This window comes from Balaenoptera acutorostrata, chromosome 3 (genome assembly GCF_949987535.1).
Source record: "Balaenoptera acutorostrata chromosome 3, mBalAcu1.1, whole genome shotgun sequence".
Lineage (NCBI taxonomy): Eukaryota > Metazoa > Chordata > Mammalia > Artiodactyla > Balaenopteridae > Balaenoptera > Balaenoptera acutorostrata.
In genome coordinates, this window is record NC_080066.1 from 142,969,299 (window position 1) to 142,985,789 (window position 16,491).

Sequence of the window (16,491 nt, forward strand, 5' to 3'; positions counted from 1 at the left end):
ATCTCACCATTAAGAGTTAACCACTGTTAACACTTTAATGTATAAAACTCCCAATTTTTCTCTATACTTCTACAATATACCAATGTACTATAAATATATATATATATATATAAATAATATAGTTTTAAAACTACTTTTACAATCTAAACAATATATTGTGGACAATTTATGCCAACAATATCTAAGCCATCATTCTTAAACTACAAGCAGTCCATTATACATATTTATAATGAATAATTCCAATACTCATAATTAATTTAACCAATATCCTATGCTTAGACACTTAAGTAGTTTTTAAATTACTTCTCTATTAAATTATGCCAGAATGTACATTATATAACATGCATCAGTGTGCACGTGTTCAATTATTTCATGAGGAAATATTTCTAAAAGTAGAATTGTTAGATCAAAAGATATCCAAACATGTCAGGATTTTCAACATTCATTACCAATTTCCTTTTAGAGAGTTTATGGCAATTTTCACTCCTCTAAGCAATATATGATGGTGTATCAGGATATTCTCATCTGCAAAGAGTAAGAATAGTCTCATCTGCAGAGTCAACCTCAAATAACCGTTTTGATAAACCGTGGGGGATCACTGTTTACGCTCTTTGCAAAATAAATCTATGTTAAAGTGTACATTAAATCCTGGTGTAGTATACAACAGTATATCAAAACCAGGACTTTCAGGAGACAGGTAGACACTGCGTTGAAAGCCTAGCTCTACCCCTTACTAACTGTGTGACCCTAGGCAAGTTAATTTCTCTAAAAGTCTGTTGTTTCAACTGTATAATGGGGATGATAATCCCTGAGATTAAATGTGATTTTATATATATATATTGCCCTCTGCACAGTGATTAACACATATCACCACTGTCATTACTGTCATTATTGCCTAAAACAGCATTCTCAAACTTTTTAGTCTCACTCCTTTACACTGAAAAATTATTGAAGACTCAAAAAAGCTTTCTGTTTACATGAGATATATATATGAAAGTAGAAATAAAAATTGAGAAAATTTAATATATTTATTATTTTAGAACAATAAAATATATCACATGTTAACATAACTAACATATTTTTGTGAAAAACAAATTTATTTTCCAAAAAAGTTACTAGGGAGAGAAGCACTGTTTTTTATTTTTGTAAATCTCTTTAACAGCATATGAAAAGACAGAATCTTATCTGCCTCCATATTCAAGCTGTCGTAATATAGTGTTTTGGTTAAAGTATATAAAGAAAATCGAGCTTCACACAAATCTACTAGCATGAAAAAGGGAAAGTATGTTCATAGTTTTTTCACGTAATTGTGGATACTTTTCTTTGATACTACACCAGAACTCGACAGTCATTTCTTGAAGAAAAGTTGCAGTTGTAGAATCTGAAACTGTATCAATGAATTTTTCATACCATTAAACTAAATTCCAATCATCTATCTTGCACTTTGGATGATCTTTACCCATGCATGATTGCCTGACATCATTCACTGGCCAACTGGAAAATATTGGTTCACTGAGTTATGGAGATTTTTCAAATGTTGACACATTTCATTACATAGTATCAATAAAAGTCACATTCCTTAATATCTCCAACTTTATCAAAAAAAAAAAGTCTTTAAGCTTTGGGGAGCTGTAAAGCTCAAGGTAACAGATAAAGGAAAGATACAGTTTTTCCAAAATTCTAATTCTAAATTTTTCTTCAATGCTTTAATTTTATCAGTAGTAAAACAATTGTTCATTTGTTTTAGAGAAAACATCCACCAAATACCCAAGTCAGAACAACCATAGTTTGTCAGGAATTCTTTCAAGTAAAAATGACACTTCATGAAAAAACAGCTAGTTTAGCTTGCAGCTCAAACAATCACAGAAATGTTTTAGCACAAGGTAACTATTCAGTATGCAGCAGATGTGCTTTATGCATACTTCCCATTTCATCATGAAGAATATTACCTTTAATGTGTACTCAAAGGTCAAGATTTAATAAAATTAATAATTTTTGCTGCTTCTTCAAGGACATTCTTGATTGAAATTGGCTTTTTTTTTTAATTGTAAGTGCATGGCAGTGAAGAATATGACTACTAGACCAGTTGGGCACAACTGCCTTATTTGTGTTAATACAACACCATTGCTTTTACAAATATTAGTGCAAATGTCAACACAGTGAAAGGAGCAAATAATACAGTATTATTATAAAACTACTTTTGACCTTGCAGGCCACTGACAATTAGATCTCAGGCCCCCCTTAAGGGTTTACAGATACCACTAACCTAAATGTGTCACATGGTGACCCTGTGACTTCAGACTCTAACACTTATATTAGGTATTCACGTTAGGATTTTACTTCTTTATAAAACTATGTTTTTCTCTCTGGAACTCTGAATTCAGAAGAAACTTCTTTCCCAGTGATCTGAACATTGCCAAGTTGTACTTCTAGTCATAATAATGCCTGAGTTCAAACACCCCCTAGAAGAATTGTTCTTTTTTCAATACACTAATCTTTCAACTCTTGGTTTTACAAACAGAACATCAGCCTTGTTCAAATAACCCATAAAAAGGGGTTTCATCTCTCTTTTGATTCCCACAAAGTGGAGAGATTCTCATCTTCCAGGCCTGACTTGTGGGCAAGCAGGGCTTTCCGGTGGGATTGGCAAAATGTCCTCTCCCCTCTGGTCCCTTGAAAGCAGTATGGTTTAAAAAAGTTTGATGGAAACACTTCAGACATATTAATTAATAAGCATAAATGTTCTCTACTTTAACAGACAGATTTTACCTCAGAATCAAAAATCTCCCTTGAGTTTCTAAAGGGAAAGACTAGGGACTGGGGAGGATAAATTACTTTTCAAGGTCACATAAGTGAATTCTTCAAGGAACATGAGTAAAAAGACTTTAGCATTCTGGTTTTTCAGTCCCCAGTGTAAAGCATTAAAAACAATCCCTTAAGTGTAAATGGAAGTCCGACAAAATCATATTCTACTAGAAAAACAGACCCAATTTCAAAAAATACGCAAAAAATAACCATGGTAACCATGGGATAGTAGTTTAAAAGATACAAATGCAGATAATAGAAAAGATCAAATGACACACATACAGTAGACCTTTTGACATATGTCAACTAAAAATTTGTAGATTTAATACTTTTTCTTATTTTTAAATATCCTCAAAGATCCATGATTTGTTGTAATGAGTAATTCTATATGAGCCACAATTAAAATCAGAGTGTGCAGGAGCAGACAACTAGTGAGGCAATGAGCCTAGCCAACCACCCAACAACCATAATGTGATTTTGTTGTTCTCTACTATTGCCAGAGATTTGGTAATAAACACCGTGCTTCCTTGCAAAATGTGGGCCAGAATCAGCAGCACACTGCTAATGCTGGAGTTAAGAAAAAGTGAAAAGGCTGAAGAAAGTGCTGTTTGGGTCTGAAAAAATCGATTGTTGGATCAATCATAAAGTAAAATGTTGAATTTAGTGATGGGTCACCACGACATGAATGACCTATCACGAACAGAAAAGAAGTTTTCTTAAACATTCAACAAGGGCTCTTGTCAGTACTAAAACCACTTATTAGTGAAAATGGAAAGGTGACTAATTTGTGGAGTCAGAATATACAAAGAAAACACAGAATTCGTGAGATAAGTCAGGAGCCAGTACAAACACTTCCATAAAGCAAAAGATAGTGCCTTCTGACTTGGCCTTTGCTATGAATGAAGGTTGATTCGTGAATTTTAAGAGTAGATTTCTTTTTTTTTTAATTTATTTTAATTTTATTGGAGTATAGTTGATTTATAATGCTATGTTAGTTTCAGGTGTACAGCAAAGTGATTGTTATACATATACATATATTCATTCTTTTCTCATACAGGCTTCTTTACCTGATCCAGCCTATGTCATGTTTCCCGCTGAGCTAAAGAAGGGGAGAGAGGACTACAGGCTGAAACAAGATGTCAACACAGATGAAACCAGCCTGTTTTGGAATACAGTTTGTGACTTTAGATCCATTAAGGGTACAGGTCTCAGCATCACTCCTCACTGTTGCTTTGGTTTTAAGCGTTGCAAATGAACTAATGGTTAATGTTCCTGTAGTAAAGACAGTGTAAGCTCAAGATTTTTGGTGGCAGAATTCTCCTTAATAGCTTTAGAAATTAATTTAGACCCATATTTTATAGAGTCATTAAGCTTAGGAAGGATTAACTGAAATATTGAGTTAAATATTGAGTATGATAAAGTTTATCATACTTTAGGAGAAATTTATATCTATGGCGATCATGATTTAGAGTATTCAAAAAGCTCCTGCAAATGGCAAGAATGGTCTACTCTCTCTTCTTTGGGATGTAGACAAGACAACAAGTTGAAGCTTTGAAGACATCTCCTTCCCTGTCTTTTCAACCACAAGATGCAGGACTTTTCTGAGAAAAGTATCTTTTTTGTTTGCTTTGTTTGTTAAATTTCTTCCAGACTATACTGCACTTCTGTGAACTGGTGCCAAGCATCAAGAATAAGACATGACAAAAAGTCCATCCATTCAAAACAGTAATTCCATTTTGGGGGTTTTTTTTGGATTTTTTGTCACAATCTGGGATACACCATGAAAAGCACAAGTAGTTTTGCAAATTTCCTAGATTACAGATAGTATGTCTGGCACCTTATTAAAAAAATCAAGCATCTAAGATAGTAAATCAACTACAATGTTTTAACTAATTTACTCTGTATTTTGGCATTGGTAGCAGGAATACATATGTATAACATGCCTAGGTAAGAGCTGAGAAAACACAGCCCCTGAAAGCTCTCCACATAACTAGGGGAAAGAGCATTACATGTATATCTGCAGCAACCTTGAGCTGCCAAAGCAGGACAGGGAAAGCTGCAAATTTATGTCAAAAATTCTTAAGTGGGGAAAAAAATAAACCCTTAGAATATCTCTAGGCCTTATCTCCCTGCTGCATAGTTTTCTGCCCTTCAGAAAGTCAACTAATAACCATGAGCACACTTCTACCAAGATGCAGTGACTTCTGCCTTAGGGTGAAAATGGACAAGGTCATATTCCTTCTCTACCACCCCTTCCCTCCTCACTAGTTGTCACCCAGCCTCTGAGGACATTCTAACTGAATGGAAAAATGGCTTTGAGGTTCAATACACTCACATTTCCTTGTTCTACTCATTTGAGAAATGCTGGCCTTGAAAGAAGGCAGCCAGGAAAGGAGGATGGAAAAGGGCTGGTATGGATAAGTAAACACAATACAAATGGGCCTGGTGCTGGAAAAGGAGATGCAGGGGCGGTCCTAATCTGTCCTGGCACATGAGGATGATTGGAAAACATGGCCTTCTCAGTGCAAGAGTGCAAAATTGGCCTTTGCACAAGATTTTTCTCAGCTATTGCTCTTCCTTACAACACTGTGAAATAGCTATTGCAATTTGATTTTGCCCTTCCAGGATAAAGAAACACATTCGTGGTTATCATGAAGACAGGCATTCAAAGTCCCCCGGGTACCTAACTGCTGAAAATGAGGTACGTACTCTGTGACCTAATCACATCTAACTAATATTAATGTGAAAATAGTTCTGTTCTTGTTTGAGCCTCCAGCAGGAAGGATCACATAGAAGCTCTAATAAAAACTGCTGGCTGAGCATGCAACCCAGGAGGGCCCACCCTAAAGCCTTTATAAGGCTTATCATTTTATTCTTTTGGCATCCTAATTATCAACAGTAAGAAACATAAAAAGCATTCTCTAGCTTTCCAGTAATGTACTCTAACTTGATTTCTTGGTGAATAAGGCCTTCAAGGAATTCCCATGCTAATCAGCTAATGAGTTAATGGATCTTTCTTTTATAACAAATGGTAGTTCAAAGTACCTGTAAGTGTGGCCACGATGCCTCGAGGGTAGGTTCATCTTCTTCTGGATCAAATTCATTGCTGTCACTAGGAGGGAGAGTTCTGAATATATTGCAAGACACCTAAAAATAAACAAGCGGCAGAGTTAGCTGGAATGGAATCACCTCCTCAGCAGCCTTACACAAGGTCTTTGCGGCCAGCAGAAGGGAACCCAGACGACAGATGACAGGAACACCACCAGACTGGAAGGAGAACTCTTTCTATAGGCTTTGAGGCCAGAACCACCTCCAGGAAAAGATGGAAGATAGCAGAGCAGCACCCTCTTGAACAGTACTTGTAGTCCTTATAAGGCCTTCCCCACCCCAGGTCCCTGTGATCTTATGCCTTCTATCAAAGCTTGTGCTTCGTTACGTACCAGTCAAGCGTGCTCCTAATTAATCAGTTTACACTAAAACATAAATAACTGCTAATGGGCTTCATGTATTTCCCTTCTCAGGCTTATTCACGATTTGCAAATTTACAGTTATACTAATAGAAAAATTTCAGGCATCTACAAAAAGCAAATCAGAAAAGATATTTCAGAACCTTAAGTTCTTTTTTAATTTTATTTATTTATTTATCTAGTTGCGGCAAGTGGGGGCCACTCTTCATCAAGGTGCTCGGGCCTCTCACTGTCGTGGCCTCTCTTGTTGCGGAGCACAGGCTCCAGATGCGCAGGCTCAGCAACTGTGGCTCACGGGCCTAGTCGCTCTGCAGCATGTGGGATTGTCCTAGACCAGGGCTCGAACCCGTGTCCCCTGCATTCACAGGCAGATTCTCAACCACTGCGCCACCAGGGAAGCCAGAACCTGAAGTTCTTAAAATCGTATCTAATCTGTTCTCAGTTGGTTTACAAAATAGTAACAATGTCCAGGGTAAGATACATCTGTAATACAAATGTCTATAGACCAGGTATTCCTTTACCATGGGAAATTTCCAGATTAAATCCTGGATGCTCAAAGAATGGCCATGAGTTGATAACTGTTGAAACTGGGCTATGAAGAGACGAGGATTCATTTTACTATTCTACTATTTCTGCATATATTCCAAGATTTCTATAGTAAAATGCTTATTTTTTAAATGCTGTTGCTACTATTTTGCAGTAACCTACCCAGGGTTCCTTCCAATTTCTATTCTGTTTCTTGTTCTATTACTTATCTATCCTCTCCTAATGACCTAAATGTATCCTCAGATCTAAAAAATAAAACAGGGGTGGGGAGGGAATTCCCTGGTGGTCCAGTGGTTAGGACTCCGAGCTTTCACTGCGGAGGGCCCGGGTTCAATCCCTGGTTGGGGAACTAAGATCCTGCAAGCCGCCACTGCGGCCCAGAAAAAAAGCGGAGGGGAGGGGGGGGGTGCGGGGGGGGAGAGATTGCACCAGAAGCCTTTGCTGGACTTTCTGTATAAAGTAGAAAATACGAAGCTATAATATGTTGCTCTGGAAGAGGGAAAAAGAAAGGCTTCTGGAGGCCCATATAATCTGAATGTGTTTACTCATTCAACAAATAATTATTAAGTGCCCATTATGTGCACACACTGTTCTGGGCACTGGGACAATAGCAATGAACAAAGCAGATAAAAATCTGTGCCTTCCAGGAGTTCATATTCTAGTTAAAGTCATGATTATCCCTATTTTCTAGATATGGAAACTGAACCCAGATGTGTAAGCTATGGAAAGAAGATTTGATTTTATTCTAAGCGCAATGGGAAGCCACCAGTGGATCTAAACAGAGAAGTGACGTGGTTTGATTTTTACTTAAAAAAAAAAAAAATCACTCTGGCAGCTATGTATAGAACAGACAGGAAGGGGACAAGTTAGAAGTCTGTGGAAGTGGCAAGACATGATGATGGCTAGCAGAGAAGACAGAAATAGACTGATTCAAAATATATTCTGGAGGTAGTATTTGCTGCTGGCTTGGATGTATGGGGTGAACGAAAGGAAAGATTCAAGGATGAGTCACAGATATAAGGTCATTTACCAAAGATGGAGATGACTGGGAAAGGGAAGTTTTCTTTGTTTCCTTGCCTTGGTGGGGAGATCCAGAGATCCAGTTAGAAATATGTTAAAGGAGCAATATCCAGGAGCCAATCAGGCACATGAATCTGTACCTCAGAGCTGGATAGGTCAGGACTGGAGACATACAGGGATTCATCAGCATGTAGGTGCTATTTAAAGCCATGCGACTAAGGGATCTCCTTGGAAAGGAATTAATAGAAAGAAGGGAAAGGACCCTGAGGTATCCAACATTTAGAAACCAGACAGGAAAAAAAAAAAAAAAAAAAAAAAGGCCAAGAAAGGCAAATGAAAAGGAGTAGGAGGTAGGAGAAAAAAACAGTAGAGTTTGGGGGTCTTAGGAGCTAGGAGAGAAGAGTGTCTTAAGAAGGAAAAAGAGGACATCAGCAGCAAATGTTGCTCTGAGGTGGACAAAGATGAGCATAGGGCAGCACTGAAGTGGGTACTATCATTCCCCAATTTACCACTGAGGAACTAGCAGCATGGATGCTGAGATCTGAGGTTGCCATTAGGAACCAGCAGTTATGACTGAACCCAGGCTGTCAGGCTCCACTATAGTGTCCTAGAAAAGTGGGCAGACTACCTCTTTTGCTCTCCTTTAGCTTAGATGACTGAAAAAAAAAATTATCATATTAGAATATTTTTGCTATGGCTAATTACAGCATGCACAGTTATATTATTTTACTTTTGTCCCTTCCAATGATTATTAAAAATTATGTTTACAAAGAAACTGGTGACTTTTCAAATAACCATCAACCAATGACTTCTCTTCAACCAGCCAGTCATACTGTAATCAAAAGAGCGAAAATCTTTTAATTACTTGTTTTTGAATCTTCATTAAACTATACGTGTATTTCAGAAACTGAGTTGAGTTTTCATCCCAAGCGCGTCATTTATATTTACTGTACTCTGTAACAAGTTTTATTTTCCTCTCCCAAGATGTGAAAGTAAACCAAGGAAGGAAGGGAGGCAGGGAGGGAGGGAGGAAGGACAACTATACTTCAATAAAAATTAATAAAAAAAAAAAAAGAGAGAGAGAGAGAGAAAAGAGGAGAGGAGAGGGAGAGGGAGAAGGTGAGGGGAAGAGAGGAGAGGAGGGGAAGGGAGGGGAGGGGAGGGGAGGAGAAGAGAAGAGAGGGGAGGAGAGGAGAAGAATGTTTTCTGTAATAAAAAATCTGGGTAAAAGGACACAAACTTCTGTTCCTCTGAACTCTCTGACACATAAACACTCTTATGGTGCCCACCATGGGCTGCAGCAAGTATTTGTTTACATATTTGGCTCTTCCCACTAATTACTAATATGCAATGTCATATTCACATTTGTTTTCTTGGCACATATGGGGCATCCAATAAATGTTCACAAAATAAAGGTTTGGATATATAATAAAACTGTATGTTTTGGTTTTGCTTTAACCAAATTTAAATTTAAATTTTTGAGTGATTTAAATAAACCTAGGTTATTTAACCTAAGATGTTTAACTCTGCACAGTGTTCTAAAACCTCTCTTTTGGTCAAAGCTTCATCTCTCAATTATCATCCCATCAAAAGAATGTTGAATTGTGTAAATAATCCAAACGGCAAATAGTTCTAAAGGCATGTACATCTCACTTAGCCACACACTGCCATTTCTTCAGATCTGCCTTCCTTACAACGCTTTAGTATACTTCTAAACATTTAGTGTACTTCTAAACATTCACCATGAGTAATGAGGAAGCAAGGATCTATTAGGCTGGACAATTAATAGTCAATTCAACTGGTTAAGTAGTTCTCTAGCACGAATGGAAAGAATGTCAAAGCAAATCAAGTGTCATGGAAAAGGCCAAGCCTTTGACCCTGCCTAGCACATAACAGGTGCTTAATAAAAATGTCATGAATGAATGAACCATTGCTCTCATCCTTGAGAATCTATCCTAAGAAACTAATCTAAGACAAGACTGAAAAAACTACTTAAAGCAGTCATTTGCAACATTCTCCAAAGAGTGTAAAATTGGAAATAACCTTTATGTCCAACATTAGAGACGTACATCTATTTAGTAGAACACTGTGTAGCACTGAAGATGATTGCTATATTGAAGCACAAAGAAATGTTAGAAATAAAGATTTAGGGGGAAAGATGATGTGACTATAATGGTGTGACTATAATTATAAAGATAAGAATGAAAATGGATAACTAAAGGGAAATTAAGAAAAGCTGTATTAAAGCAAGAGAAATATGGATGAAACTCAGTAGTTGCTGTTTATCCTCTTGGGATACACCAAATTAGTCCTAAATCCATAAAAAGCATAAGTTATCGACATGCAGTATGTGAGTTATGCTTTTAATTTCAAGATGAAAATGCATTCTTGAATTTGAACAAGATTATTACCGTCAGGAGAGTTAAAAATCAGTGCCTCTCACAATGCCTAGAGTCTAGCTCATGAATGAATGGTTGAAGGACTGAATGACTGGACCACTTTAACTATACATTTGAGCTCCAAAATCATGAGTTTAAATTTGGGTCATCCTTGAATGGGCTGGGGGAAAGGGGCGGGGGAGAGGGGAGTCCTCTAAATCCCCTGAATTTTCTGCAACACTTTGTATGTGTGAGCCCAATTGGGGAAAAGAGCCAGTTGACTTCACAAGATTTTCAAAAGACTTCCAAGATCTAAAAATGGTTAAAAACCACTGTGCAAAATAATAATTTTGCTTCCATTAAATCTTCCTTTACCATGGCAGCCACTTCTGATTTATAGCCCAGGTTTTAAATGGATTATTAAGTAGATAACATTATTAAATAGGTAATGGCAGTTGCATGCTATGCAAATGTGTCATGACCACAAGTAACCACCAGCATCACTCCTCACCACAGAGCAGTATTGTGAAGAGTCTATGTAGCTAGAAGAAAATGCATCCAGGTATTTATAAAGTCACAAACTATCTCTATTAATATATTTAAATATATGCAGCTCTAGCCCTAAGCCTTCTATTTTATTCCTTCAAAAACAAATTATCAAAAATGAACAATAGAAACAACCCAATTGAAAAAGGGCCGAAGACCTAAATAGACATTTCTCCAAAGAAGATATAAAGATTGCCAACAAACACATGAAAAGATGCTCAACATCACTAATCATTTGAGAAGTGCAAATCAAAACTACAATGAGGTATCATCTCACACCAGTCAGAATGGCCACCATCAAAAACTCTATTAACGATAAATGCTGGAGAGGGTGTGGAGAAAAGGGAACCCTCCTACACTGTTGGTGGGAATGTAAATTGGTATAGCCACTATGGAGAACAGTATGGAGGTTCCTTAAAAAACTAAAAATAGAACTACCATATGACCCAGCAATCCCACTACTGGGCATATACCCAGAGAAAACCATAATTCAAAAAGAAACATGTGAGGGAGACCTTCAAGATGGCGTTAGAGTAAGACGTGGAGATCACCTTCCTCCCCACAAATACATCAGAAATACATCTACATGTGGAACAGCTCCTACAGAATACCTCCTGAACGTTAGCAGAAGACCTCAGACTTCCCAAAAGGCAAGAAACTCCTCACGTACCTGGGTAGGGCAAGAGAAAAAAGAAAAAACAGAGACAAGAGGATAGGGACCAGACCTGCACCTCTGGGAGGGAGCTGTGAAGGAGGAAAGGTTTCCACACACTAGGAAGCCCCTTCACTGGCAGAGACGGAGGGGGGCGCTTCGGAGCCATGGAGGAGAGCGCAGCAACAGGGGTGCGGAGGGCAAAGCAGAGAGATTCCCACACAGAGGACCGGTGCCGGCCAGCACTCACCAGCCCGAGAGGCTTGTCTGCTCACCTGCCGGGGAGGGTGGGGGTTGGCTGCGTGAACACAGCCTGAAGGGGGCTAGTGCGCCACAGCTAGACGGGAGGGAGTCCGGGAAAAAGTCTGGAGCTGCCGAAGAGGCAAGAGACTTTTTCTTGCCTCTTTGTTTCCTGGTGCGCGAGGAGAGGGGATTCAGGGGCCGCTTAAAGGAGCTACAGAGACGGGCACGAGCCGCCGCTACCAGCGCGGACCCCAGAGACGGGCATGAGACGCTAAGGCTGCTGCTGCCGCCACCAAGAAGCCTGTGTGCAAGCACAGGTCACTCTCCTCTCCTCCCCTCCCCTCCCGGGAGTCTGTGCAGCCCGCCACTGCCAGGGTCCCATGATCCAGGGACAACTTCCCCAGGAGAACACATGGCACGCCTCAGGCTGTTGCAACATCATGTCAGCCTCTGCCGCCGCAGGCTCGCCCCGCATTCCGTACCCCTCCCTCCCCCCGGCCTGAGTGAGCCAGAGCCCCCGAATCAGCTGCTCCTTTAACCCCGTCCTGTCTGGGTGAAGAATAGACGCCCTCAGGCGACCTACATGCAGAGGCGGAGCCAAATCCAAAGCTGAACCCCGGGAGCTGTGCGAACAAAGAAGAGAAAGGGAAATCTCTCCCAGCAGCCTCAGGAGCAGCCGATTAAATCTCCACAATCAACTTGATGTACCCTGCATCTGTGGAATACCTGAATAGACAACGAATCATCCCAAAATTGAAGCGGTGGACTTCGGGAGCAACAGTATATTTTTTTTTTCCTTTTTCTCTTTTTGTGAGTGTGTATGTGTATGCTTCTTTGTGTGATTTTGTCTGTACAGCTTTGCTTTTTCCATTTGTCCTAGGGTTCTGTCTGTCCATTTGTTTTTTTGTTTGTTTTTTTTAGTACAGTTTTTAGCACTTGCTATCATTGGTGGATTTGTTTTTTGGTTTGGTTGCTCTCTCCTTTCTTATTTTTTTCTTTTTTTTGATTACTTTTAAACTTTTTAATAATTTTTTTATTTTTTATTTTAATTATTTTCCTTTCTTTCTTTCTTTCTTTCTTTCTTTCTTTCTTTCTTTCTTTCTTTCTTTCTTTCTTTCTCTCTTTCTTCCTTTCTTTCTTTCTTTCTTTTTTTTCTCCCTTTTCTTCCGAGCCGTGTGGCTGACAGGGTCTTGGTGCTCCAGCTGGGTGTCAGGGCTGTCCCTCTGAGGTGGCAGAGCTGAGTCCAGGACATTGGTCCGCCAGCGAACTCCCAGCTCCACATAATATCAAATGGCGAAAGCTCCCCCAGAGATCTCTATCTCAACGCTATGACCCAGCTCCACTCAATGACCAGCAAGCTACAGTGCTGGACACCCCATGCCAAACAACTAGCAAGACAGGAACACAACCCCAACCATTAGTAGAAAGACAGGCTAAAATCATAATAAGGTCACAGACACCCCCAAAGCACACCACCGGATGCGGTGCTGCCCAGCAGAAAGAAAAGATCCAGCCTCATCCACCAGAACACAGGCACTAGTCCCCTCCACCAGGGAGCCTACACAACCCACTAAACCAACACTGGGGGCAGACACCAAAAACAATGGGAACTATGAACCTGCAGCCTACAAAAAGGAGACCCAAAACACAGTAAGTTAAGCAAAATGAGAAGACAGAGAAACACACAGCAGATGAAGGAGCAAGGTAAAAGCCCACCAGACCAAACAAATGAAGAGGAAACAGGCAGTCTACCTGAAAAACAATTCAGAGTAACGATAGTACAGATGATGTAAAATCTTGGAAATAGAATGGAGAAAATACAAGAAACGTTTAACAAGGACCTAGAAGAACTAAAGAGCAAACAAACAATGATGAACAACACAATAAATGAAATTAAAAATTCTCTAGAAGGAATCAATAGCAGAATAACTGAGGCATAAGAACGGATAAGTGACCTGGAAGATAAAGTAGTGGAATAAACTGCTGCAGAGCAGAATAAAGAAAAAAGAACGAAAAGAATTGAGGACAGTCTCAGAGACTTGTGGTACGACATTAAACACACCAACATTCGAAATATAGGGGTCCCAGAAGATGAGAAAAAGAAAGGGATGGAGAAAATATTTGAAGAGATTATAGTTGAAAACTTCCCTAATATGGGAAAGGAAATAGTTAATCAAGTCCAGGAAGCACAGAGAGTCTCATACAGGATAAATCCAAGGAGAAACACGCGAAGACACATATTAATCAAACTATCAAAAATTAAATACAAAGAAAAAATATTAAAAGCCGCAAGGGAAAAACAACAAATAACATACAAGGGAATCCCCGTAAGGTTAACAGCTGATCTTTCAGCAGAAACTCTGCAAGACAGAAGGGAGTGGCAGGAATATTTAGTGATGAAAGGGAAAAACCTACAACCAAGATTACTCTACCTAGAAAAGATCTCATTCAGATTCTAAAGAGACATTAAAACCCTTACAGACAAGCAAAAGCTAAGAGAATTCATCACCACCACACCAGCATTACAACAAATGCTAAAGGAACTTCTCTAGGCAGGAAACACAAGAGAAGGAAAAGACCTACAATAATAAACCCAAAACAATTAAGAAAATGGTAATAGGAACATATATATCAATAATTACCTTAAATGTAAATGGATTAAATGTTTCCACCAAAAGACACAGACTGGCTGAATGGATACAAAAACAAGACCTGTATATATGCTGTCTACAAGAGACCCACTTAAGACCTAGGGACACCTACAGACAGAAAGTGAGGGGATGGAAAAAGATATTCCATGAAAACAGAAATCAAAAGAAAGCTGGAGTAGCAATTCTCATATCAGACAAAATAGACTTTAAAATAAAAACTATAACAAGAGACAAAGAAGGACACTAAATAATGATCAAGGGATCAATCCAAGAAGAAGATATAACAATTGTAAATATTTATGCACCCAACATAGGAGCACCTCAATACATAAGGCAAATGCTAACAGCCATAAAAGGGGAAATAAACACTAACACAATCATAGTAGGGGACCTTAGCACCCCACATTCACCAATGGACAGATCATCCAAAATGAAAATAAATAAGGAAGCACAAGCTTTAAATGATACATTAAACAAGATGGATTTAATTGATATTTATAGGACATTCCATCCAAAAACAACAGAATACACTTTCTTATCAAGTGCTCATGGAACATTCTCCAGGATAGATCATATCTTGGCTCACAAATCAAGCCTTGGTAAATTTAAGAAAATTTAAATCATACCAAGTATCTTTTCTGACCACAACGCTATGAGACTAGGTATCAATTACAGGAAAAAATCTGTAAAAAATACAAACACATGGAGGCTAAACAACACACTACTTAACAACCAAGAGATCACTGAAGAAATCAAAGAGGAAATCAAAAAATACCTAGAAACAAATGACAATGAAAACACGACGACCCAAAACCTATGGGATGCAGTAAAAGCAGTTCTAAGAGGGAAGCTTTTAGCAATACAATCCTACCTCAAGAAACAAGAAACATCTCAAATAAACAACCTAACCTTACACCTAAAGCAATTAGAGAAAGAAGAACAAAAAAAACCCAAAGTTAGTGGAAGGAAAGAAATCATAAAGATCAGATCAGAAATAAATGAAAAAGAAATGAAGGAAACGATAGCAAGGTTCAATAAAACTAAAAGCTGGTTCTTTGAGAAGATAAACAAAATTGATAAACCATTAGCCAGACTCATCAAGAAAAAAAGGGAGAAGACTCAAATCAATAGAATTAGAAATGAAAAAGGAGAAGTAACAACTGACACTGCAGAAATACAAAGGATCATGAGAGATTACTACAAGCAACTATATGCCAATAAAATGGACAACCTGGAAGAAATGGCCAAATTCTTAGAAAAGCACAACCTTCCGAGACTGAACCAGGAAGAAATAGAAAATATAAACAGACCAATCACAAGCACTGAAATTGAGATTGTGATTTAAAATCTTCCAACAAAAAAAAAGCCCAGGACCAGATGGCTTCACAGGCGAATTCTATCAAACGTTTAGAGAAGAGCTAACACCTATCCTTCTCAAACTCTTCCAAAATATAGCAGAGGGAGGAACACTCCCAAACTCATTCTATGAGGCCACTATCACCCTGACACCAAAACCAGACAAAGATGTCACAGAAAAAGAAAACTACAGGCCAATATCGCTGATGAACATAGATGCAAAAATCCTCAACAAGATACTAGCAAACAGAATCCAACAGCACATTAAAAGGATCACACACCATGATCAAGTGGGGTTTATCCCAGGAATGCAAGGATTCTTCAATATACGCAAATCAATCAATGTGATAAACCATATTAACAAATTGAAGGAGAAAAACCATATGATCATCTCAGTAGATGCAGAAGAAGCTTTCGACAAAATTCAACACCCATTTATGATAAAAACCCTCTAGAAAGTAGGCATAGAGGGAACTTACCTCAACATAATAAAGGCCATATATGACAAACCCACAGCCAACATCGTTCTCAATGGTGAAAAACTGAAACCATTTCCTCTAAGATCAGAAACAAGACAAGGTTGCCCACTCTCACCACTATTATTCAACATAGTTTTGGAAGTTTTAGCCACAGCAACCAGAGAAGAAAAAGAAATAAAAGGAATCCAAATTGGAAAAGAAGAAGTAAAGCTGTCACTGTTTGCAGATGACACAATACTATACATAGAGCGTCCTAAAGACTCTACCAGAAAACTACTAGAGCTAATCAATGAATTTGGTAAAGTAGCAGGATACAAAATTAATGCACAGAAATCTCTTGCATTCCTA

The 16,491-nt window shown here is 38.5% G+C and overlaps 1 protein-coding gene across 4 annotated transcripts in view; it reads right to left on the reverse strand.

Annotated features, from left to right (window-relative positions):
- The window catches only part of PPP2R5E (protein phosphatase 2 regulatory subunit B'epsilon), a 149,165-nt gene that overhangs the window by 34,062 nt on the left and 98,612 nt on the right, over window positions 1-16,491 (reverse strand). For all 4 annotated transcript variants that reach the window (XM_007192968.3, XM_007192969.3, XM_057543125.1 and 1 more), the window contains exon 4: window positions 5,851-5,952. In XM_007192968.3, the coding sequence (XP_007193030.2) occupies window positions 5,851-5,952 (102 nt within the window). The remainder of the gene's footprint in view (window positions 1-5,850; window positions 5,953-16,491) is intronic.